At 35.3% G+C, this 23,765-nt stretch overlaps 1 protein-coding gene across 10 annotated transcripts in view; it reads left to right on the top strand.

Annotated features, from left to right (window-relative positions):
* The window catches only part of ERC2 (ELKS/RAB6-interacting/CAST family member 2), a 394,125-nt gene that overhangs the window by 152,648 nt on the left and 217,712 nt on the right, over positions 1-23,765 (top strand). For all 10 annotated transcript variants that reach the window (XM_077184350.1, XM_077184349.1, XM_077184348.1 and 7 more), the window contains one exon: positions 7,056-7,191. In XM_077184350.1, coding sequence (XP_077040465.1) covers positions 7,056-7,191 — 136 coding nt within the window. The remainder of the gene's footprint in view (positions 1-7,055; positions 7,192-23,765) is intronic.

The following is a 23,765-nucleotide window of genomic DNA, read 5'->3' as shown; positions in this document are numbered from 1 at the left end:
ATGTAATGAACACATGGAATATACTAAAATTCACTTATTTAGCTCCTAATTCTGGTTGTGATGCATTCAACTGGAGAATTAGGGATATAGGAATTAATTTTTTTTTTAGATATTTTAAAATTATTTTAATATTACTTGGTTTAGGTGATTTTTTTTTGTCCCATGTTTGTGTTGGTCATTTTGTTTCCAGTTCTTTCTATCAAAGAGTTGTGGAGAGAACACAGAGGGGTACCTGCCAGTTCTGATGAGCAGATGAACTGTGATGTGGAGTTTGCCATAGTCCCAGCATCAGGTGAATGGCAGAAAGAAGAGCAAGCATCCTTCTGCAGTCAGAGATAATATTAATTTCTTGTGATAGTATTTTCTCAGGCATGTGGAAAATAGTGGCCTTTATTGCCTAAAGTCAGTTTGGCCAAGGTTAACCAGAGAGAATTACCTGCCTCCAAATTCTCATGCTCAAAAGGCACCAAAATTTTATTCAGTTTTCATAATCTTCTTTTCTATGGGAAAGTCTTAATGTCCCGTTAGCCTTCCTGGCAGCAGGGGAGATCCAGGCACAGGCTGATAACATTTTTCTGTCTCTCCAGGGGGCATCGACTTGAGCTTGCTTTCTCATCCCAAATGATAAAAGATCTGCTAAGGAAGCTGAGCTACTTCCCTTTATGTCACTGTAGAATAGATTTTTTTTAGTTGCAGGATCAAATAGCACAATTTTAAAAATGAAATTTTGTGGGGTTATAGATTATGTTGTCACACAGGTTAGGAGTTTAAGCAATTGTAAAGGGAGTTGAAGTCTTGCTCCTGCTCCTTTGCAGTGGGAAAGAGAGAGGGGAAGATGTAGTTCTTTTAAGGAGAAAAAGAAAAGAGAAGGGAATAAGGTCTGCTAGATTTTTTTTTATAGGATGGCAGTAGATTAGTCAGATATGCAAAGAAAGGAATTCCTTGAGATTTGGGATGAAGTATTCCTCCAAAGTGACAACAGACATGTAAAACATTCTTAATTTTGCTTGTTTCCTTTTGAGTGTGTTTAACAAAACCAAGGAATACTTATTTATTTATTACTTATTTCTCCCTTAAGAAGTTTCCATTCAAAACACTTCACTCCCCCATGCCAATGTAGTGATCTGTATTAAACTTTCAGCTTTTTAAATGAGTATTTTAGGAGTATTTCTGATTTTAATGTTTAAATTTGATAGACAAATTAATTTCTTAATGGTTGGGATAGTTGCTTTTGTTTATTCATTTAAGGTATTTAATTTGCTATCAGTGTGATAATTGTATTAGTTAACAAAAAAAACCCAAGATTTTAAAAGATGTCTTGGACACTAATAATTCTTTAGGTTACACGATCTTGATTAAAAAAAACCAACATGAAAGTTTTAAATGCAAATGACAGCACAGAGTTAGTTTTAGCACTGCTTAGTTTTTTATTATCATATTATAAAACTTACTGATTATGTCTAGCTTATGAACTCAATTCAGCAGTCAAGCATGAGGGCTTTCTTTTAGAAAGAATTGCTTTTGTTTGAGATTTGTTTTCTTTGTTATATCAAAAATTCATGCTGTCACAGGTAGAGATTTTCTTGTCCTGATAATATCTATTTTCTACAGAAAAATCCATCTCTGGGCTGTAAGTGAATAAACAGTGTCCTTATTTGTGTCAGGAATGCATCTGCCAGTGCCCCTCTTAACACCTCTTGTGGTGATTTTGGTCTCTCAAGTCCAACCCAGCTTTGTTTCTCAGGTTTAGAGATAGATAGTAGCAAATGCATTTGTATTCCATGGAAATGCTAGAAACAACACTAAAGTTGCTTATATCTTAATAAAATTCTAGCTTTTGGATTTCAGTGAAATTAGAAATTTTGAAGCTTTACCCTTATGCTGGTTTAGTCATGACTCAGTGAAGCACCTGCCTAAACTCTCACTCTTAAGACAGTGAGAACTGAACTGCCAGGAATATTTCTACTGAGTCTTACTGAAGTAATGTAATTTGGAATGGGCATTCACATGGTTGGGATTTACAGGATCAGGTCTTCTGCATGACTAGCTGCTGAGACCCACAGTGCCCAGTAACATGTTAAGATTTGTTTCATTGGTCACATTCATGATTCTTTGTAAAAGTGTGGACTATTTATAAAGGAGAAAGAGATAATTTCAGGTAATAATGATGGTAATATTCTACCCAGTGCCTGCTGAGAACATTGGGTGATGTTTGTTGAATTAAAATAAGTGTACTATATTGAATTTTAAAACACATTTTGGACAATTTCTTATTTTATATAGATTAATTGTTTTGACTAAATTGTATTTCATAAAATAGATCTGCTTGGTTTGGAGTTGATTTTTTTTTTGGTTGTTTCCCTGAAAACATTCATTGCACTCTGATTTTTTAATCTTTTATTTGCTGAGGAGCGCAGCTTCCTAACACACTGGAGAATATTTTGATTGACTTGCAGACAGCTGGTCCCATTGCAATGCTGTTTAAAGTGATTAAAATTATTGCAGAGACATATTCCTTTAGAAAATGTTACAGATTTTGCTCTTGGGAGTATTTTGCATGTCTGCATTTTTTGGATGCTTTGAAGGAAAAAACCTTTATGAAATAGAGTAGAGGCTATACTAACATGTAACACTTATTTTTGGCTGACATTAGCAGCTTTGTGGCCAAGGTACCCAGGTGGCTAATTAAAGCAGGGAATTTAATGAAATAGTGTGATTTTCTATAGCTATCAGAGATGAAAGCATTGGAGGTTCGACAACACACACTACTGTAAAATAAAATCTGAATGCTACTCATGAATATGGAGAAGCTTAGTGTTTAATATTTGTCTTAAAAAATTGAATTGAAGGAATTAAATGTCCTGTAGTTAGACTGTGAGATCAATTTGTGTGCTACTCCAGAAGAAGAAAAAGCCCCAAGCATGGTTCAGTGTAGTCATTACAGTTCTATTGATACCAGCAGGAACTCAGTAGTGCTCCTGGTTTGCTGTTTAACTTCCTGCTGGCCCAGGGTCTGGGTCTCCATGGCACTGATGTCTGTTTGCTCCAGAGGCATTTCAGTTAAAAGATTAAATAGAATGAAAAGTGCATTTGAGGTAAGGGCATCTTGCTGTTTGCTCAGGAAGATTGATGGGCTCTAAGTCCTTTGGATTGGATGTCATAAGAGATAAAGCTGAAGGGCTTTTTGAGGATGTTTTGTCTTCTCCTGTCGTGCTTGGATGTGTGATACACTGAGTGTATCTAAATATTTAACAGTCATAGAGGATGGTTCTTCAGCAGCAGAGAAGTCAGACCTGCTGCAGTCTCTTGACTCCAGCACTGGCATTCTGAGGCCACTTTGCTCAAAAAATTGTTGGATGCTGAGAAAAACAGAGATGTTGGCGTTGGTGTCATTTAGATACCTGATTTTAAATCTAGTGCCCAGTTGAGGTGCAAGTTGATTACTGTGGAGCATTCTGTGGATTAAGAAAGATTATAAAAATTATCCCAAGTCAGAAAGATTCAGGAAGAGGCTGATTTTTATGGAGTCTCATATCTAAGGAGAATGAATATTCAGTTAAGAGCAATGTTAATGTAGGTATTCTAGATTTGGAATGTTAATCAATGGCAATCTAGGTAATCTAATGTTAATCTAAGTAATCTAATTCAGTTAAACTAGGTATAACAAATTAATAAACTTAATGAGTAGTAAGGTAGCTTCTAAAAGAGTTATATTTTTCTCTTCTTTAGGAGTGAGACAAGTCTAATGTACTAAAAAAAATAAGATTTTATTTAGAATATTTTCTTTTTCCTGGTGTTCATCTCTTATTTATTAACTCTCACTATTATGGGTATCTTGTATTTATGTGGCATGGGGTGTTTGCTGGATACTGCATATCCTCATATCTCTGATGCTGAATTATCAAAAGAGTCAGGAGATGCCTAGGATATCATCCTTTAGTTTATAATTCTGGAACAGAACAGAATTTCCTTTTTTAATTTTTTTAAAAATTATTTTACACTATTCAAGGTATGTTTATATTCTAGCTCTGTTTTCAAGACAGTTTAGTTTCACTCTGAATTATTTTCTGTTCCTAAGCTGCTAGATATTCTATAACAGTTGCTGACTGGCTTTAACCGTAGGAACACAAACAAATGTATATTTGTTATCTGAAAAACTGTCATCAATCCTACTTTTTAATGTTTGGCCAAGATTAAGCATCTGTGCAGAGAGTTAGTCATCTCTGCTGCTTTTTAAGTCTGCTTTGTTTCTTAAATGTTTATGAGCTCAGAACATCATTTCTTTAAGCCAAGTGTAGTGTTGGCACTATTTCAGTGTGCTGTGGGCTTGAGTGCTTCAGAACTGGTTTGTAGCCTGGCTTTCCAGTTCTGTGAAGTTTGTAAAATCACAAATGCAGCAGAATGGTGGATTTTAACTAGCTTGGGATGACTGTAATGTCTGGCTCAGAGGTTAAAGAATTAAACTAAAAGAGAATAGATAAATAATAATAATAAAATTAACACTAAAAGAGAGTAGACGCCTAATCTCAAAATGAAGTATAACAATGTGGACAATGAGAGAGCTGTGCATTTCATCTTCCTGCACTGAGGCAATTACACTATCAGAAAATGCTCCATAAGCAGAAAATTATTAACTTGTGATGGTGGGAGGAATTCTACTGAGCAGACCCATGAAATGTACACTTCAGATTTATAAGACCTGTCTTTAGCAGTAGTCTTTATTTTATTTTGTCTAATGAATTTTGTGGTCTTAGAGCTTTAAATTCAAGCAGTGTAGCAGAACAAATGAAATGAATTCCATATGATAAAGAGTAATGTAGACATAACTGTGCATATCAGCATTGTTACTAGTAAGCTACGTGAATATTTTTATCCTATGTCCTCTATGGTCATGGCATCTATTTTATGCTGATTGAGTACTGTTCCCAAATATTTTTCTATTTCTCATGCATACTTTTCACTTATCCTAATCTTCTACTTTATTCAAAAGCATTTTAGAAACAGTAGAGCCACATGAAAACATACCAGAGCAAGCAAGTCAAAAATTCTACTGAACCAATGATTGTATTTGATATTTGCTATAAAAAAACAAAAAAAAAAGCTGGTGGGAAATATGTTTTTGTACTTATTCGCTGCATTGAACTCCCCCAGTACTTTTAATGCAGACCTGAAGAAAAATCCTCAGCTGGGCTTTTTAACAGCAGCATTTTCTGTTCATTTCCATAGGTGTGTAGCCAGTTGTGGCATAAAGAGAGTCTACCACACAGCTTTCTTTTATTTCCCTCTCTTCAAGATTTTGCCTATCACAGGCACCAGATGTTTTTCCTTTTCAGCTTTACCATGTTCTGCTTTTCAGTGTGGTATTAGAGAAGCTGAAATGGGAAGTTGTGTGAGGCATGGGTGATGAAAGAAGCAGCTAGCCTTGGCATAAAATTGAACTTCTCATAGAGATTAAATGCAAATGAATTTATCATTTACTCAACATGATTGGAAACCAATTTATGTTTTAACAGCACAAAGCCATATTGCACCACCAAAATTTCTGCCAAATGCATTTATATATGAAGTTGTGGAAGTGGTTTTTTTTCCAATATTCATTTTGGTTTTATGCTGAGCAAGTCTGTGCTTAGAATTATGAGACAGAAGACTCATGGCAGGGAACTGATTTTCCCTTGGAGCTGCAAGCAAATTACCTATATTTGAACTAGTTGTCCACAATTTTTTTTTTCCTGGGAAAGTTTATGGTACTTTTTTTTTAGTTATAATTGATTGATTTTCTCTAATGTGCTGTACTTACAAACTTTTACATGAAGTGTCTTTTAAGAATTTTTAATACCATGGCACGTTTATTGATTGCAAATTAATTGTTAATTTTTGATCATTAATAAATAGTGAAAAAACCACTGGTAGAACAAAGAAACCAGTGATAGAAGGAAATATTGAATGACCCAGTTTCTATAGCATAATAAAATGTAATACATGTAATACAAGAAATGTATTCTATAACTTTTTTCACTGCTTCTGATGTGGAGGCAAAGGAGGGATTTTCAGTGATCCTTTTGGGCATTGAATAATATTCTCTTCATTTGCCACAATAGGATTAGTGAGTAGATCTCATTAGGAATTTGCACGTGACTTTTATTTTTTTATAGATAAAAGGGAGCAAATTCCTTCATGTTAAAGAAAGCCTGGAAAATAATATCTAGGAATTCAAGGAGGTAGGAAGTATTACTGCAAGGATATGTTTTCATTATCTGACAGACAAAATTAGTTTGCCTTTCTTAAAAAAGTGTATGCTAAGTCTCAGAAATGCTTCTGGGAACTTGATGAATAAAATCTACAATAAAAGATAATTAAAATTGAAACAATTCTTTTTTATTAATACAATTTTAACAAAAGAGAACATGTAAGGGTGGCAAAGATTGTTTAATTTCCTTAGGAATGGCTCATAAATTGGTTTGTTGATTACTGTTTTTAAAAAGAATTCCCATTATAAAAGTGATAGAAAGGTTTTTGTCATGTACAAAGCTATTTGTAAAGGCATCCTTTATTCTTCATGGCATATTTATGACCTGACCTACTCCATCACACTTTAATCCACCTAAACACTGTATTTGTAGTCCAAGTTTAAAAAAATATAATTTCACAACGTACAATAGTCATCACCTTCACCTTCTGCTTCCTTTGAAATGAATACTTGAAGCACCTATTAAAATTGTTTCTGAATGCAGGGTGTGTAAGAACTGTTGGATAACCTCCCTCTTTCAACAATTTTTCTGCATAGAGCTCAGAACATCTATGTGTTTTTGCAAGGAAATTATAAAAAGGGGGAAATCTTGTCGGCCCAAATAATTGCTCTACCACTCTATAATTGAAAGCTGTTTTGATATGCCATCTTGAAAACAAGATGAAGTTTTATTGTTACAACTGATGCTTGGAAAACTTGTGTCTGTTGGAGAATTGATGCCCTGTGTTGTAGTCACAAAATGAATCTCTATTGCAAAAGAAGTGGTTGCAGTCATTAACACTAATGGGTGTGTGTGTGCAATTCTTAGACATATGAAGGACCAAAACAAGAAGGTTGCCAATCTGAAGCACAATCAGCAATTGGAGAAAAAGAAGAATGCACAGTTGTTGGAAGAAGTTCGTAGGCGAGAGGACAATATGACTGACAACTCTCAACATTTACAAGTGAGTTTATTGTTCAATTTTTTTTTAAAGCTATCTAAGAAAATACGCTTCTGTTCCAGTGTGTGTGTTCCAGTGTGTAATGAATCTGTTCCCACAAAGAGCTGATGGTTCCTTCCTTTTCTACCAGAGGATGCACTGCTCACCTCAGTTGTATCTGTGAAATATTTACTATTTAGGGTAAGGAAAGAACCAATAGAATTTGAGGACCTCTGCACAGTTGCTACATCAGCAACTGTTCTTTCTTACAGTTGGAAAGAAAAGGTTCAAGTATATAGCTTCTATGTTTCAGATAGACTTTGAGCCTTATATCTGGAGAATTTCTACAGTTTGTAAGTTACTGAGTTTGGTGGTTGAGAAATAAATGTTCTTCAACTGATCTGTTTAAGTGATACATTACATACCAGGCAACTTGTATTCAAGGCCACAAATTTGATGCTTGACTTAAGAAGTATTCTCTGAGATCTGAGTGTGAAAAACCACGAAGAGAAGTGCTGATTTCTGTTGACAACATCAATGTCTCCATGCCCAGTGTTTATAGGCAATTTACAGTGCAAAATATCAATTTTGCCTTGATCTGGTTAATATAATGTGTTTCTGGAAAATTTCCAGTGGATGGAATTTGACCCTCTCGTGCTTCATATGGTTGTATTTCTCATGTGTTCCTATATGCAAAATGGAAAAATTAACACCACATCTCTCTTTAGGCTTGTGTTGGTGAAGCTTTATGTCAGAATCAAGTTCAGGAAATGATACATTATTTATGCATCTGTGCAGTGTTATGTTTACTTTACAGCCTTGGTCATTACATACTGATTGCATCACCATGCATTCCAGTGCACAGGATAGAGCAATAAAAGCTTGTGAAGGGTTTGGTCTGCCAATATGATACATCAAAATTAAATTTCAGTGTTGAGCAGCTACTTGTAATTTTAGTGGTTCAGTAAAGAGAATAAATTAAGCTTATTTTTCAGTATTTTGGAAATCTATTTCAGTGGGGTGATGACTGGAGAATAGAAGCCATTCTCAGGATCCTTGATGTAACTGCTATACTTGGAGGTTTCTACTCGTGAGATGAGATGGGGTCTAGCAAATGGAGGTGATGTGGCTGAATGGCTTGAATTTAGAAAGAAAATACCTGTTTGGAACAGTTCTTCTGTTCCATTCACTTCCTGTAAAGCATCTATACACTAGGAACAGTTTCTGAAAACCAGTTAACCAAGAACATTTATTTCTTGTTGCTATGCTTTAAAATGTCCATATTTTAAAATTATGTCCTTCAGCATAATACTTTCAGTAATGTATGTATTAGGTTATATATTACATTCCCTGTAGCTGCAAGAACAGCAGGAAAAAAGGAGCCTTGGTTGTCTGTGCTGCTGGATTGCTGGTAGGGATAATCCTGCCTTCTCTGCCATACAGGCCATCAGCTGCTGTTATCAGTTTGCTGCTACAAACAGTTGTATTTTCTCAAAGATTTCCAATTTCCTTGGCTTATTTCTTCTCAAGCATTTCTTTAACTGAAATTGTTAAGTGCTGAAGAGTGCATGGAAGCTTGAGTTTCCCTGGGATTGTAAGATTTTGCAAGGTTTTGCTGCTCTACAAAAAAAAATATAGTGAGTCTTGCAAATAAAGTAAATGCTGTGACATTGAATAATCAAGTCACAGTGCAGGTGACATGACCTATGTACACTTATTCTGCTGATAGGAAAGTATTTTCACTGCTACAGTTTATTTGTTTTATATGTGTAAGGTAATTACAAATGCTAGGTGAGAGCATCAAGTCTTATATGAATCTGATAAGTAGGTGATTGGCTTGTTGAAAAGCCAAACAAATTCTCATGCTTCAATCACTTAGCCTTGGTATAGAAAGGAAATTTTTTTCATGATTTAAGAAAACCTTTCCTCCTTCATGGAGCTTGCTTGTGTAAAAAAGTAACAGCAGTGATCTAAGGATTTAAATGAGGCAGCCATTTTTGGGGAGACAAATGCTGTGACATATACTTTGACAAAAAATTTTAGGAGTACTATGCATCTGCTAATTAAAAACAGTTTAATTAACATCTTAGTAAACCATAGGGGCCGGACCACCTTTTCTTACTGCTCTTAATAACTTCTACTGCTTTTAGTGGAAACACTCTGCATTTATATGCATTTATAACACAAAGTGCTTGTGTCTACAGTGTACTTGTTACATTTGTGAATGATGTATTGAGCTGTTAGGGGAAAAGTGTATCCTAAAATTCTCTGGCCTGATGTAATGACTGTATTTGTTGGCTAGCTGTGATAAGCTGGCTGTTGGCTGGCTGTGATAAGCTCAGTTGAGAATTGAAGAGCAGTCAGACTGGTCAAATTACATTTACTGCAGCCAAGTCTCAGTCCCTTTTGCAGAAGTAGTGGAAAAGATGAAATAAGAGGGTGAGCAGGGTTGTCCATGGACTATCCAGGGGATGCCCAGGGCAAACTGAGGTGATCATGTGTCCCCTTTCTGTGCAGCTCCCACAGGGGCTGGAGCTGTACCCATCCAGCTCTTTCTGATGGCTCTGCTGAGGTTCAGGAGGCTGGAGCTTCTTGGAAGCTTCAATGGTGTGTGCTCGTTCCTGAGGCTTGTAGCACCATGTGTAACCATTGGTGACACTCTTAGCAACCTTGTCAGGTAAAAGCCTCTCAGAGCTGGTTCATGTGCCAGTGTCAGTGCTTGCAGGGCAAGTTTGAGTCTCTGTGGCCCCATCTCACAGCACTCCACATCACTTGCTGTGATGGAGAGTGCTCTGGGATGCCTGGGGAGGGAATTCACTTTTGTCTGCCTCAGCTATCACCTGTAATTGTGAGTGATGCTTCAGGTGTGGTTTTGAGGGGCTCTTTGGATCACTGTAAAATTGGAAACATCAGGAGGCCAGATTAATTCTTGGGAATGAAGAATAGTTATGAGGTTTTCTGTTTTTTCCCTAACACAAATCAAGGGCAGACCTTTGCAAATCTTGCCAGACATGATGGTCATATATTACACAAAGCATCACAGCAGGAGAGCTGGACCTTGAACACTTTATCATGAATTTCTTTCAGAATGGTGTATCTAACATGCCTTCATTTTTCTCTCTTTTTTTGGTCTGTCTAAAAAATGATAAGCCTTTTTGAGAAACACTGAGCTAAGAAATATACAGATATCATGTTGTAGATTTGTGCATAATTCTTCAAGTCTCTACAGGATCTTGAAACCTTAGAGATGTGAGACTTGTTTATTCCCTGAGATTAATTTTTTCTTGATTCTTGTGTGGAACATGTTTCTTCCAGTAACACTGGTACCTCAGCAGGATTGGGAAAGGAAACATTTGCATAACATTGAGAACTTAAATGCATTTGGTTTTCATTCTGATTTTCAAATCTGCTGTAATAACAACAACAAAGTCTTGTTGTTTCTCTAGAGTAAGCAATAAGGGTGCAATAAGAATATTCCCATGTGTCTCATAGCCTCAAAGGGAATTGAATATACACTGTTGTCTAGTTGTGCTTCTCATAGATGTAATATATCAATAAGTGATCTAAGTCTAGAAACACTTCTTTGTGGAAATTCTATGCAAACTTTCCAATACATATGTGTCACAAAAAAAGGTGCAGGGATGAACCTGAGAAGAAGTTTAATAATTTTAATACCCTATTCTGCCCTGATCTGCAGCTTCTGGGTGTTTCCCCCGTTTCTTCCAGTTCATCTGCTGGAAAAAGTTCTTGACTCTCCTTATGTTTTAAATGTTTGGCTAATTTGTCACAATTCTCTTTGAGGTAGCTTGGGTTTTTTTTGGCTGGAAATCCACATGCGGAAAAGAGATATTTCACTACCAGAATTGTTTTTGAGTGAGACAATGTGTAGTTCTCATTGATTTCAAATATCATATACAGGCAGCTTGATCAATGGTTTATGCCTGCAGTACTGTAGAACAGATTGTGTACACATGTACATTTTCCAGGTGTAAATACCTCACTTTTTAAGCAGAGTTCAGCTTGTCAGTCATGCTTTTTCATGGGATGTAGTGAGGCAAGGCAAGCATTCCAATTTTCCAATAGCTCTGTACTGGCTGGAAATTTAGTCTTAGGTAATGAATAAAACATGATCAGGAGGAAGTCCTGTCAAAAGAGATAAAAAAACTGGCTAGTTAATATTACTGCTTTCTGATTCTTGCCATGTGAATATCTATGATGTCTTAATCACTGAAAATAGCTCCCAAGAGGTTTCACAGCTAGTCAGCATGAATCCTTAACCCTGGATTTGTTTCTTTATTTGTCACTGTGTGCTTTACCATATAATCCTCAGTTCCATAACAGCTCTAAAAATACAAAATTTACCCAAGACATTGCACAATGCTGTATGTAATTTCTGTGTCATGTAAAACAGCATGGCCTAAACAAGGGGTATATCTGACTTTACTATGAATTTGCTATGACTTCTCTTAATGCAGTGTATTTCCTACTGCATTGTCTCAAAAGCTTTGATACTGTAATATAAATAAAAAGAGGAAGCTAGGGAGTGAGATGAAGCCTTGCAAACAGAAATGAGCAGAGCAGTGTAATCAGCTCAGAGACAGAGGAAGCAGTCCTGACTGCTATGCAGACAGGCATTAGTGTATGGAGCTGACACAAGGCAGGAGAGAATTCATTGCATAAACACACAGCTTTGTATTACTACCACTGAAATTCATATGCAGTGACAAAACAGAACCTTTAAAGAGGTTAAAATCATGAGCTATTGTATGAGAAGTAAATTCTAATTTAAGCATCTGTCTTAAGGTGGACCAATACCTCTCTGGACAGCTTTAATAATTCTCAGTGTTTAATAATTCTCAGGGTTCTGTATGTTTCTGTCTTTAAAAAGCTGGTAATTTTTGTGGGGGGCAAACAGAGATAAGATAGGGATTTTACCTGTTTACATCACTCCTGTGATTTCCGTGATGTCCATGTGTGAATTGTAAGTTGTGGTCTAGCTCTGATGTGTAGAATTGCAGTATTACTGGGTACCTCTCATTCTGTTGTGGGCAGAGGATGAGGGGAACAAGGTGAGTCAGTATATTATGCCTGTTTTCTCTAACTTAGCTACGTATTTCTCTTCATTAGAAAGCCTTAAAACTAGCATGTGGTATTGTATGCTCTTGTATATATGTTTTAAACTTCAATTTCTTTGGGGACTGTAACATTTTGTATTTGAGTGGTTAAGCTGAAGTTTAGTCAGTTCGTAGGAAAATTAGTGCTCATGTATGTATCAGCTTCACCCTTACAGAGGAAGAGTTTTGTACTAGAAAACAGGGAGAACTCAGCCAAGTGCACAATTGTGAGCAGTGGTGATGTGTTCATGGGTACTTCAGCATTCTCTGCTTCTTTAATTGTTGGTGGATTTTGCCCAGGTAGAGTGTAGTAGAAACTACTAAGATGTCAAGCCTTCAGCAAAATATATAGCATATTATGAACTTCACACAATTCAGGGAACCTTTTTCTTTTCCTAGTAAATATATAGGAAAAAGGCAGGAATTGCGTTTTCTTGAAGTGGTTGTTTTTGTGGAGCTGAACATACTTATTTAATAGACATTTAACAAAAGTCTTTTCTGTACTCATTGATAATGAATCTATAAAAACCCCACAAGTGTAGTAATGGAGATAGGCAATAGGAAAAAAGTGAGTAAAGCTGTGATGCTGTAGTACAATGTATTAAAAAATTATTACCAGATTAGAAATGTATGCTTAGACATCTCAGGATAATCCACTCAAACACATGTAAGACTATTGAAGACACAGCTAGCGTGCTTATCTTTAGATTTCCAACATAATATAAATATAAATTCAGATTTGTAAACATGGATGGACATTTAGGAATTTTCCTTCCTTGGCCTGTGGAAGTTCCTTATGCTGTGGATAAATTCCATATGTGTTGCTGAAACGTGTGTTGAACTTCAGCCAGTAGTTTAAGATTATGTTGAAGAAAATATTTCTAAAAGGCTTCAGATGAAGAATGATACTTGAGAATGTACAGAGGGCAGGAAGGTTGATTGGTAGGTCTGAGGATCAATACCAGAAGTGGGTTTTTTGGGGGGATTTACTTTGACATTTGTGTTCATTGTGCAGTATAATCCTCAGAAGCCAAAACCACTCCTGTTATAAAATGTCCCTGTAGACAATAAGTGAAAATCTCACTTGCAGGCCAATTTCTACTAGAATCAGAGCCTCTTAACTTTTTTTTTCCCTTTGTCATAATTGGTGAGTTGTCAGAAGTGGTGGGTTGACAGAAATCCTGCAGTGTTCTGTGCTGTGTTGATCTAACCACATATAATACGAAAAAAAATGTAGTGGGCAAAGCATTATCAGCAAAACTGTTCTATGCAGTTGTCATATCCTGTCTTTTGACTAGTGTATTCCATTATATGAGTAAGTATAAAAGAACATAATTTTTATTCTTAGAAATATCACAATCTATTAATTTTGGGGTTTTATGCAAGCACACAGTATAATAGAATATTATGTATAATTTTTAATACATTTTTTGCATTATTACTAAGACTTGTAATCTTTGTAAAAAGAGAGGACATCTCATATCAGTCTGAATACTGACCTTCTCATTTTTCTCACTTTCTACAGTTAAGTCAGAAACTTAATGTTTTTCAGTATTGTCTATGTAATGTTAATTTCCTGGCTTTAGTTACCCAGGAATAAAACCTGGACTTCCTGATTTGCAGTTAGAATCTTAGAAACTTGCAACTATTGACAAGTACTTTATGTTTAAATTAAATCAGTTATTTCTACTATGTGCTTTAATATGTTTTGTTAGTTGAAAAGGGCATATATGGCAAGGCACTGGAAGGGAATGTTGTTGTTGGAAAAAACAAAACTGCAACAATAGGAAACAGAAAAAATTTAATGTGATACGACTTTCTTTTCTCCCCCTCAATATGTAATAACTCACACATGCAGGACTCCTGTAGTCTCCAGGGGGCAATTGCATTCACATGCATCAAAAGAAATAGTTCAGTTAAACCAACTCTCCCTACCCAGCAATAATTACCACAGGTTTACACTGAGATATAGTTGCAAAAGGTTAGTCAGTAGGGCATCTGCAAATCAAGTTATATGTCAACTCTACATCAATAACCTCATTATATTAGATGTTAGTATTTCAGCACATGACTGTCCAATATAACATTCCACATATAGCTCATTTTTAGCTTTTACATTGAGTTACAGCTCATCTAATATGTTACTAAATTATGTATTTAAACACTCTATATGACATAAATTATAATCAATGACAAAAGCAATGATTTAGATTGAAATTCTACAAAGTGAAATTGCAATAAAATGTCTGACCCTATTTGTGTAGCTGCTTTCAATATAAGATGAATATAGGATGTTTAACCCTGTAATATAAGAGAAGTGTAATGGCAATTAGTATTAGCACAGATTTTCCAATTTAGGCATTGTTTAAAAATGCTACCTATAGATTTATAGAGAAAGCTGTTTTCCTGTATATAAAGAACCAAAAAAGGTAAATATGTTCTAAAAGTACAACCAATTATCTAACTTCTGTGCAAATTCCCTCCACATACTTCCTTATATTTGTAGCTTACCACAAGCTATAACATTTTTGCTGAAAGCTTGATAGGCTGGATGAAAATATAAAAAGGTTTTCAAAAACCTTCTTGTGGTCTGCATTAGGCTCAGATTTCTACCTAGTTCCATAATTTGGTTTTGAATTTACCTGCTTAGTAACCAGTGCGAGCTGCTGCTGTTTGTCACTCTCCATGGATAATTTTGAAGTCTGCTATTTGGTCAGCAACAAAAGTTCTGCTTGAGTGAGTCTAAGTAGAACTGTTTTGGCTGGTTGTTAATAAGCCAGATATTTATATTTATCTCTCATTATAAGTATTCTGTAATAACCTTATACATTATTACTTACAGACTCTCTCTACAGACTGGAAAGAGAAGGAAGGCAAAACACCTTCATATACAGTCTTGTCCTACCTTGGAAATTATTATTATTTATTGTAACCCCCTCTTTTCTCTGAGAAGCTTTTTTGTGAGAGATGAAAAATCTCTCAGTAGAAAAATCCAGGGCCAAATATCATTGTGAGGTAAAAACAAAAAGAGAAAAAAATATTGATGTTAAATTAAGAACTTCCAAACTTGACAAAAAAAGCTTTATTAATGGATCTTAGAGCATCTTGAAGAATAGACTTGTCAGTAGTATATTGAATGAAACTGAGGCATAAGAAATAAAGGTTGTGTGCAAAGTGTCCCAGATGGGTGATGGAACAATTAAGGAGCACAGACTTTGTCTGTCCAATATTCCCTTTACTTGTCTGAACTGTTGACTCAGAATATTTTACTCATGATACTAAAAATGTTACTAATGAATTGTTCCTGATGGAGGTACTTAGTGCAGGTGAAGTTAATATAGTTTTTAGTCCAGTGAGAGATCAAAAGTTTGTGTTTAGGACATGAAAGACAAGGAAAACCACATACCATATTAGTTATTTTGCAATTTAATAGTCTCTTGATTCTCAGAGGATGGTGAATAACAGCTGCACATGAAGAAATAGAAGAGTACTGATACTTGCAGTTTAGAGGCAGATATCTTTTTAAGCAGAATTGTCAAGATAATCAGATAATTCAGCAACAAACACTGCAGTTCAGTGTATTAAATTTTATAGAAGGTTTTTCTTTCAAGTTACAACTAGGGTCCTTAACAAGCATTTCTTTGATCCATTACTTCTGTTTATATTTTTCCATTTATCCCTTTCCTTGGGAAAGTCTGTTCAGTTTTCTGCATCTGACAAAGATTCCTCTACAAACACCTTGGATAAAGCTTGACAGATTTGGGATTGTTGAATACTAATCTTTTCACTAAATAAATGTTTTAATACAATTAGAGCTTTTTTCATACGACACCTTTAAAAATTATAACTAGGGAAAAAATGAACTTATTTTAAAGTATTAGTCCAAGGTAGATGAGCTATAAAAATGTTACTTTGGATCTGAAAAGTCACAACTATGCACAGAATACAGATTTTTTTTCATATTGCCTTTTAAAAATGTATATTTTGAGTTATTCTTTGTATTTCTATGACATTTTAGTGACATGAATTAGAAATGCTTTTTCTAATTCATTTGTTCTTTAGTGGAGTAAAGTTTTTTTGAGCAGTATTATTTGGCATTAGGTACTTACGTTTCTTTTCACAGTTGCATATTGGCATAATGAAAGAAGCATTTTACACCTCCTCTTTAACTGTCACATACCTTTGTCATATTGAGAACTACCATAATTTAGCCATCTAGAAGTTCCTTCAGAGATAAAAGCCAGGTGTTTGTGATCCCCTCCTCCTCTTTGTTTTTTTAGACTTCAAAGGGACATTATAACAATGTGAATAGTGTGTCACATGAGTGCTATAGTCTCTTCATTTTGAAGAAAGAATTTTGTGTGTTCCTGCATATGGGGTGAATTCCTTGCTCTACTAAAGTTAATGCAATTTTTGCCACTGCCTTGTCAGACAAAGATTTCTCACATGAAGAAAAAATAATTAAAAAAACCCTGTACAGACAAAAAATAAACTTAAAAGGTCATTGAGAAAGCAGATCTCAAGTAAAAATGGAAACAGTCCATTGTCATTCATCATTTGCATCTGATCTGTTGATGGGAATTGTAATTTGTGAGAAAGTCCTTCAGCTGTAAGGCTTGTCAAAATTGGCTTTTCTGTCTGGGTGTTCTTTTATAAGAACATTTGGCTGCCAAATCCAAGCAAATATAATTATTTCTCTTAATACAGACATTAGAAAAGATTGCTCAGAGGTTGCTGTCTGGCTCTTGTGCTTTCAACATAGGCTTTGATCTTTTATACATGATGGCTTTGTTAACCTTTTTCTTATGAAACTGATAAACACTAAAATAATTAGTGTCATAAGCAGGATAACGAGCAACTTGAACTCCTCTTTGGTCTCTTTTTTTCTCAGTTTGAACTAAGTGCACCACAAGAATACTAGAAATCTATCATATAAAACATCACCTAGTAGATTCCTGCATTGAAACCTTTGCTGTGAAGACATTAAATGGATACCTGGATGCAGGTATCCTAAATCCATTCTGGTGGATATGAATGATAAGCTATGCTTAGCTGGGTAACATAACCTAACTTATGTATTGTCTGGTGGGCAGTGACAGGATGTGAGGGAATGGGCAGGGAAGGTTTAAGTTGGATATTAGAAAAAGGTTCTTGGCTGTGAGCTGAACAGGCTCCTCAGGGCACTGGTCACAGCCCCAAGGCTGTCAGAGTTCATGAGGTGTTTGGACAATACTTATGGGTCCCTTCCAACTCAGCATATTTGGGATTGTGTGATTCTGTAATTGAAATGTTTATGAAGTACCTGTTAAATTAAAACCCAAATTATACAGTGGACAGTCAAGTAATGTATCCTGCATCCTGAAAATGTGTCTTAAAAGGGAAAGTTTCATGTAATTGTTGTCCTGGATAATTTCACAAATTGTAATTCTCCTGTACTTTGTGCTGCGGTACTTTGAGAAGCCAGGACATGGTAAGAGACATGTGAAGATTTTTGAAGAACATAAATGCAGTGACCATTTCTTCATTTGTTCTCTATGTTATGGATAAAGCAAGTATAAACCTGTGTTATCTAGCAAGGTTCTGAAGGTCCTGGTGTGTCTGATAGAGTTTGTGTTCTGTTTCGTCTTCTGTTTTCTTAATTTTTCCCCCTCAATTTTATTGTTCCCCAAACTAGTTCTCGAGTATAAAACAGGTGGCCAGATGTTTCAAGTAGTGATTGAAAGCCAGTAAATCAGGCAGAATGTAACTATAGCATTTGTGCTTTAAAGGAAAGTGTAATCACTAATAAACTCAGTGAGCGAGTAAATGTTTTTTGAAATTTTAGGATGCTGTAATATAGCTTGGTATTTGCATGAAAATTTGAGATATTTAACACTGAATATGTATTCATCTATTATGTATTCCCAAGGGAGAAAAACAACCCTTTTCCACTACCTTTTTTTAATACAATTGAACAAAATCTAGCCATAATATGAATATGTCAGCTATACTATGAATCCAGAAGGAATTTTACAAATTATGTAGACTACTGTTAATGTAAAAGTGTGTGTGTGTTTCTGGAAAGTATCTCTACTTCACAGGATTAATATTTGAAATATGAACCAATGGAAGTCTGCTTAAGAGAACATGCATTTTCTGAGACTTTTAGTCTCAGTCACGTTCAGCATCCATATTGCTGTTACATGTCAAAAAGTGTTTAAAAAAGACAGTCAAAGGAATAAAATCTTTACAGGCATCATGAAGGCTATTTAAAGAAAATTATATTGGCTCAGAGGAAATGGATACCACCTATCATAAACTGCTTTAATAAGACCAAACGGAAACCAGCACAATTAAACAGCAGGATAAAGGAAGCTATCAAAAAACAAAAACAAAACCAACTTTCTCAAAACTGAAATTTGTCTAGTTGAAAAAAACAGAATCATAAAACCTGGCAAGTAAAAAAAGCCCAAATAGGCTGACCATGAAATGCATGAAGAACAATAAGGAATAAGTAATGAAATGCACTCAAACTGGTCATTTTCAAATATGCCAGAAGGCAGAAGCCAGCCAGAGAATCTCTAGAGCCAAAGATAATCGAGGCATATAAAGAGTGCTTTCAGAAAATGGGGTCATGAGGTCAAAAAAATGAAAGATATTTCTTCTTCTTTTGTTCAGATAAAAAGAACTTGGTAGGTTCTGCTTCTAGAGCTTCTTTTTACAGGTGAAGTATTGGAAGATCTATCTCAGAGTGAGGTGACAGCAGAAGACGCTGCACAACAATTACTAAAATTAACAATGCTGTCATCATAGGATCTGAGGATAATTCAGGTTCAAAGGTGTACCTCCAAGTTCAAACTCTTATTAAATGTAGGGTAAGTTTGCAGTCAGGCCAAGTTCCTTTCAATACCAAGCAGTTTTCATGCTAACCTCGAAATTTAAAGGTGAAATATGGGGATTTCTAACTTGCCTAAGAACTGGACTAATGTGACATCTCTTTCTAAAAAGAGTTCCATATTAGTTTTGGAAAACTACCTCCACATATGATATCCTTATTGGAAGAATCAAGAAAAATTGTTTTTTAAAAAATAGAATTAGTGGGCATTTGACCAACTAATTTACCTATATAATATGTTGGTAGAGAAGCCCAGTGCTTTTCCAAAAAAAAAATTAAGTCATTCCTCCTCATAAGTTTGCAAGTCGTTAGGTTTTTCAGAAGTCCCATAGGAATAGACATTGAGACTTTGTCATGTTTTTAAAATGCCTGGAAAAGAATGAATAGTTTAAAGAAATAAAGCATCATTGACTTGAAGACCAAGGATCGCTTCTTTAGTTGTACTTCCTTGCAAACTCAGGGCACTGGATCGTATCTAAAAAACAAACCCCATAAGAGAAAGTTAAAACAAATATGACAACTGTTATAGAATAAGAAAGACAATATGATATGAAGCTATGTAATCATGTTACTAAATGCAGTACTGATGGCTAAAATTTTAAATGTCACTGGGAAAAGTTTAGTGAAAAAGGTTTTCTTAAGAAAAGAACATTTTGGCAAACTCAGGCTGATTTATGATGGTAGGAGGAATTCTGTGGGTTTGCATGGTTTTGACCTTAAACCTGCAAAAATATGTTGGATTTGGCAATGTTTCACTTGGAGTTTTGGCTTTCTTCAAGCCCAGAAGTCAAAGAAACATTTGGGATGTGAACCAATGCCAAAGAAAAGGTTTGGATGAACCATACATTCCATAACAGCCAAGTTTCACACGACTCTGATTTTCCTTTTTCCCTTTTCTTTGTTTCTTTACACTTTTTTCTAGAGCTGCTTTTCTGTTTCCGAGTCTCAATGGATAGGAATCTCTGTATCCAGTAAAAGCCTTTTTACAGTCCATGTATAAGGAGATGAGAAGGGAGAACTCAGAAGGTTTTGTCTCTCTTTTTGTATTACAGCAGAATTTGAACAAAAATGTTACACCTGAAATGATAAGATGTCCTCATATCCATTTGGGAATATTTTTTAGTGGAAGTGATAATGTTAGATACTTAGCCTTCCTTGTGTGTGTTTCAGATTACAAAATGACATAATTAAGACATCCAAAACACTAAAGGGTTTAAGAAAAGGATATAGTTTTGTTTCTTTTTATGACTTATTAACAAGTATCTCTTAAATCTGGTCATGTAAATACTGCTTTCCATGAAGACAGACACGCCTGTGCAGTAAATGGTGCCTGTTCTGCATCTCATTTGGATCTCGTGAAGCTGTGGGATACGATACGTTCAAGCTGCTGATCTGAGAAGTGTCTCAAATCCATAGTCTTTATATGCACATCAGACACTACACATATGGTAAATGATAAACATACCATATGGGATTTGGGAAGTTAAGACTATCGAATTCCTATCCCGTTATTTTTTTTTACATTGTATGGTTGAATCAAAAACATATTATTCTTCACATTATTAAGGGGTTATGTTTGTGGCCCCATTTATAAGGTTACAAAACTGATCATGCTTTAAGCTTTTCTTTGGCCTAGAAATTTTCCTGGTTACACTCAGGTTGTCATTTAAAAAAAAGAAAAGAAAGGGGGTGGGTAGTGTTTGTGAAGCTTGCAGAGTCCGGCCAATTTTTGAATTACACTTTTGAAAAGTTCACATGTAACCTTAGCCAAATATTACAGCTCAAAACAGCTGAGCTTAAGGTTGACTTTGAAAACTTAGTTTTCCAGAATTTTATTGTGTGTATTGTGAAGGTGTTATCTGGGAAAAATAGTTTCAGACCTGACAGTGTGGTGACTATATGTGCACTTTCATGATAGTTTCTTTTTTTGTCTTGGCTTTTTGACTGGAACAACTTATTATCCTCAGCTGAGCTATCAAATGTTTATCTTAAAAATTATAAATTTTGTACATCTTTCACTTACTTTCAGATGGCAAAATATTTTCATCTTTAAAGAAAGAAGATTGAAATTAGTTATTCTATTGAAGAGTTTCCCAAAACTGTAGTTTGTCGAAGAAATGTGAATTTACATTAGGTTTGCAATTAATCTTGGAACTCTATTTCTTAAGCAACAATTTACCTTCAATTCATTAAACAGAAATTGGAAAAGCAGCTTTACCATAGTAAAATATGGCAATAGGAACCTGTGGGTAAGAGGGGAGGAACTAGAAAACAAAGCTTCTTGAAAAGTGTGTCAGGAATCGCAGGGAGGGAGAAAGAGATTTTGTTCCTCTTAATGCTGCATAATCAGCCTTGTGCTACTTGGAAAGCAGGACTGTGTCCTGACTGCATCAGAGTGCAGCTACTTTTGTGTTGTCTTCCCATGATAAATCAATAACTGAAACAGGTTAGGGGTAGAGACTCTTTCATGCTAAATGTCTGTGGTTGAAAACTGTATTTACTGCAGATTTCCCCCACTTGTTTTGTTGTTTTCTTTTATTTTGGGGGTGTGTACAGGATGGCTCAGTAGGTTTCTGTTATAACTAAGAATAAAAAACCTGGAATTATGTTCCCTATGTCTCTCTCTCTTTTATTTTCTAGAATAATTTTTCATTGTGAGTTGTGTGCAGTTTGTAAGCAACAAGAATAGGGCTGGGTAAAGCTTGTTACTTGTGGTATGTATAGTTATTTCTTTCCATGAAGATGTTACAGATTCTTCTAGAAGGTGTAATGTGTGTAAAAAATTGTATTCCCCCTTATTTTATGTTGTTTACAGCATCCTTTTCTCCATGGACAGGCAGCAGAGAGAAGGTTCTGTCTGCATGTGGCCTTTATGTAGATTCATAAACATGTGAAAAGCTTCTGCACTCTTGTACTGACACTTTGGGTGTTTGGACAGTTTTTGGTCCTGTTAATAGACATTTCATCAGTGAGGGCACTCCCTGAAAACTGCCCAGGAAAAAAAGAGTCAGACATGTCGTACTGTAGCTTTGGGGGAAGTGGCATAAAAGTTTCTGGAGAGATGGAATACTAGAAATACATGGGAGCGATACGAAATATCAGGCTACCAACATAGAGAATTCTCCAATTATTTATTTACTTTTTCTCATTGTACTTATTAGTAAAAGTTACAATAGTATGTTAGAAAGGAGATAGATGTTTGTCTGTGGGGTGGGTGAGACTGTATACCAGACCTGACTGGATTCCTTAATCTCAAAACCTTTGGACCAAAAAATTATATGCATGAGAGCCACATGACTTACACCTTGGAATATCAAAAGTGAGGAGGTAGAAGATGGGCTTTTGGTTTTGTTTACCAATTAGGAAATTACTCCATCTCTAGGGGTTCTCTGAATGAATCTGCTTTATCCATGGAACAGGCATGTAGTTAAATCTCATCATTTTAACTGGTTCTTTTCCTTGCCAGCCAGGGATTCAGGTTATCCAGCTGTGTTCCTACTGCAAAGTACTGTTATCAGTTGTGTAATGAAACCTGGTCACAGGAACTTTATTTGACCTATCCACTATAGATGTGGCTCGAGTCAAAGTCAGGAGACCTGTTTCACATACAGCCAAAATCTGCCTTAGGTTAAAAAAAATAAGCATGTATAAATCTTTTAAAGACAGTCAACTCAAACAAGGAAACTCTTATAACTAAAGAATTAAACATCTCCTGCTCTCAATGAGCACACATTTGGACCTGAACCTTAGCTGAGCTATGTTTGAACCCATTGCAATTTTCCTTTTAAAATGAAAACACAACACACTGATTTCATTGGTCCTTTATTGCGCAAAATAGCAACATCTAGGAAATATGTTAACATGAAAAATTATCTGGTGACAAAAGAAGCAGCAGTAAAACTGATCTAGAAGGAATGGTACTCTTATACAGCATTTTGGGGAAATCTGCATCAAAATAATTGTTGAGAATTTTTCATAACCTGTAAGAAAGGTAAAATTAACTTTTTTAATGAAATTCAGGAAAATGATTGTTTATAGAATGACCCCAAGACTGAAAAGATGTTCCATTTCTTTCTGCAGGACCCTAAAATTGATACTGGTTGAAGGCAGGGGAATTATCAGGCAAAAGCTATAAATGTGGAAAGGAATTGGAATATGTAAGGAAAGGTGTTCTTAGGCTGCAAAAGTGAAATGGAGGCACATGGTACTGCCCTGTCCCAGAACTTCTGGGGTGTTCAGTGCCCAGGTAATGCCTAAGTAAGGAGGATTTGCTTTAATTGCTTCATGAGTACATTGAGTCTGTTGCTCAATTACTTCAGACTTAGGTAGTAGAAGATTAATATAATAAATGTAAGACCCCTGTTTTATAACTTTGAGCATACTACCAGTTAGCACTATACTGTCTAAAACACTATGGAAATACATACAAAAATGTTTTAGAAAATCTGTGACTGCAGGAAAAACCTAAAAATATTATGCTTGAATAATTTTCAGAGTCTGTGAAAGAACTTGAGTTTTCATAGAGCTTTTAAATTTTTTTATTTAAACTTTTAAATCTGAACAAAAGGCCTTACATTTTGAACATCAAGAAGAATTGATGTAATTTTCTG

This window comes from Agelaius phoeniceus, chromosome 11, assembly GCF_051311805.1.
Source record: "Agelaius phoeniceus isolate bAgePho1 chromosome 11, bAgePho1.hap1, whole genome shotgun sequence".
In the NCBI taxonomy this organism is placed as follows: Eukaryota; Metazoa; Chordata; class Aves; order Passeriformes; family Icteridae; genus Agelaius; species Agelaius phoeniceus.
The sequence above is the reverse complement of the archived record's forward strand: the minus strand, read 5'-3'. Positions and strand labels throughout refer to the sequence as shown.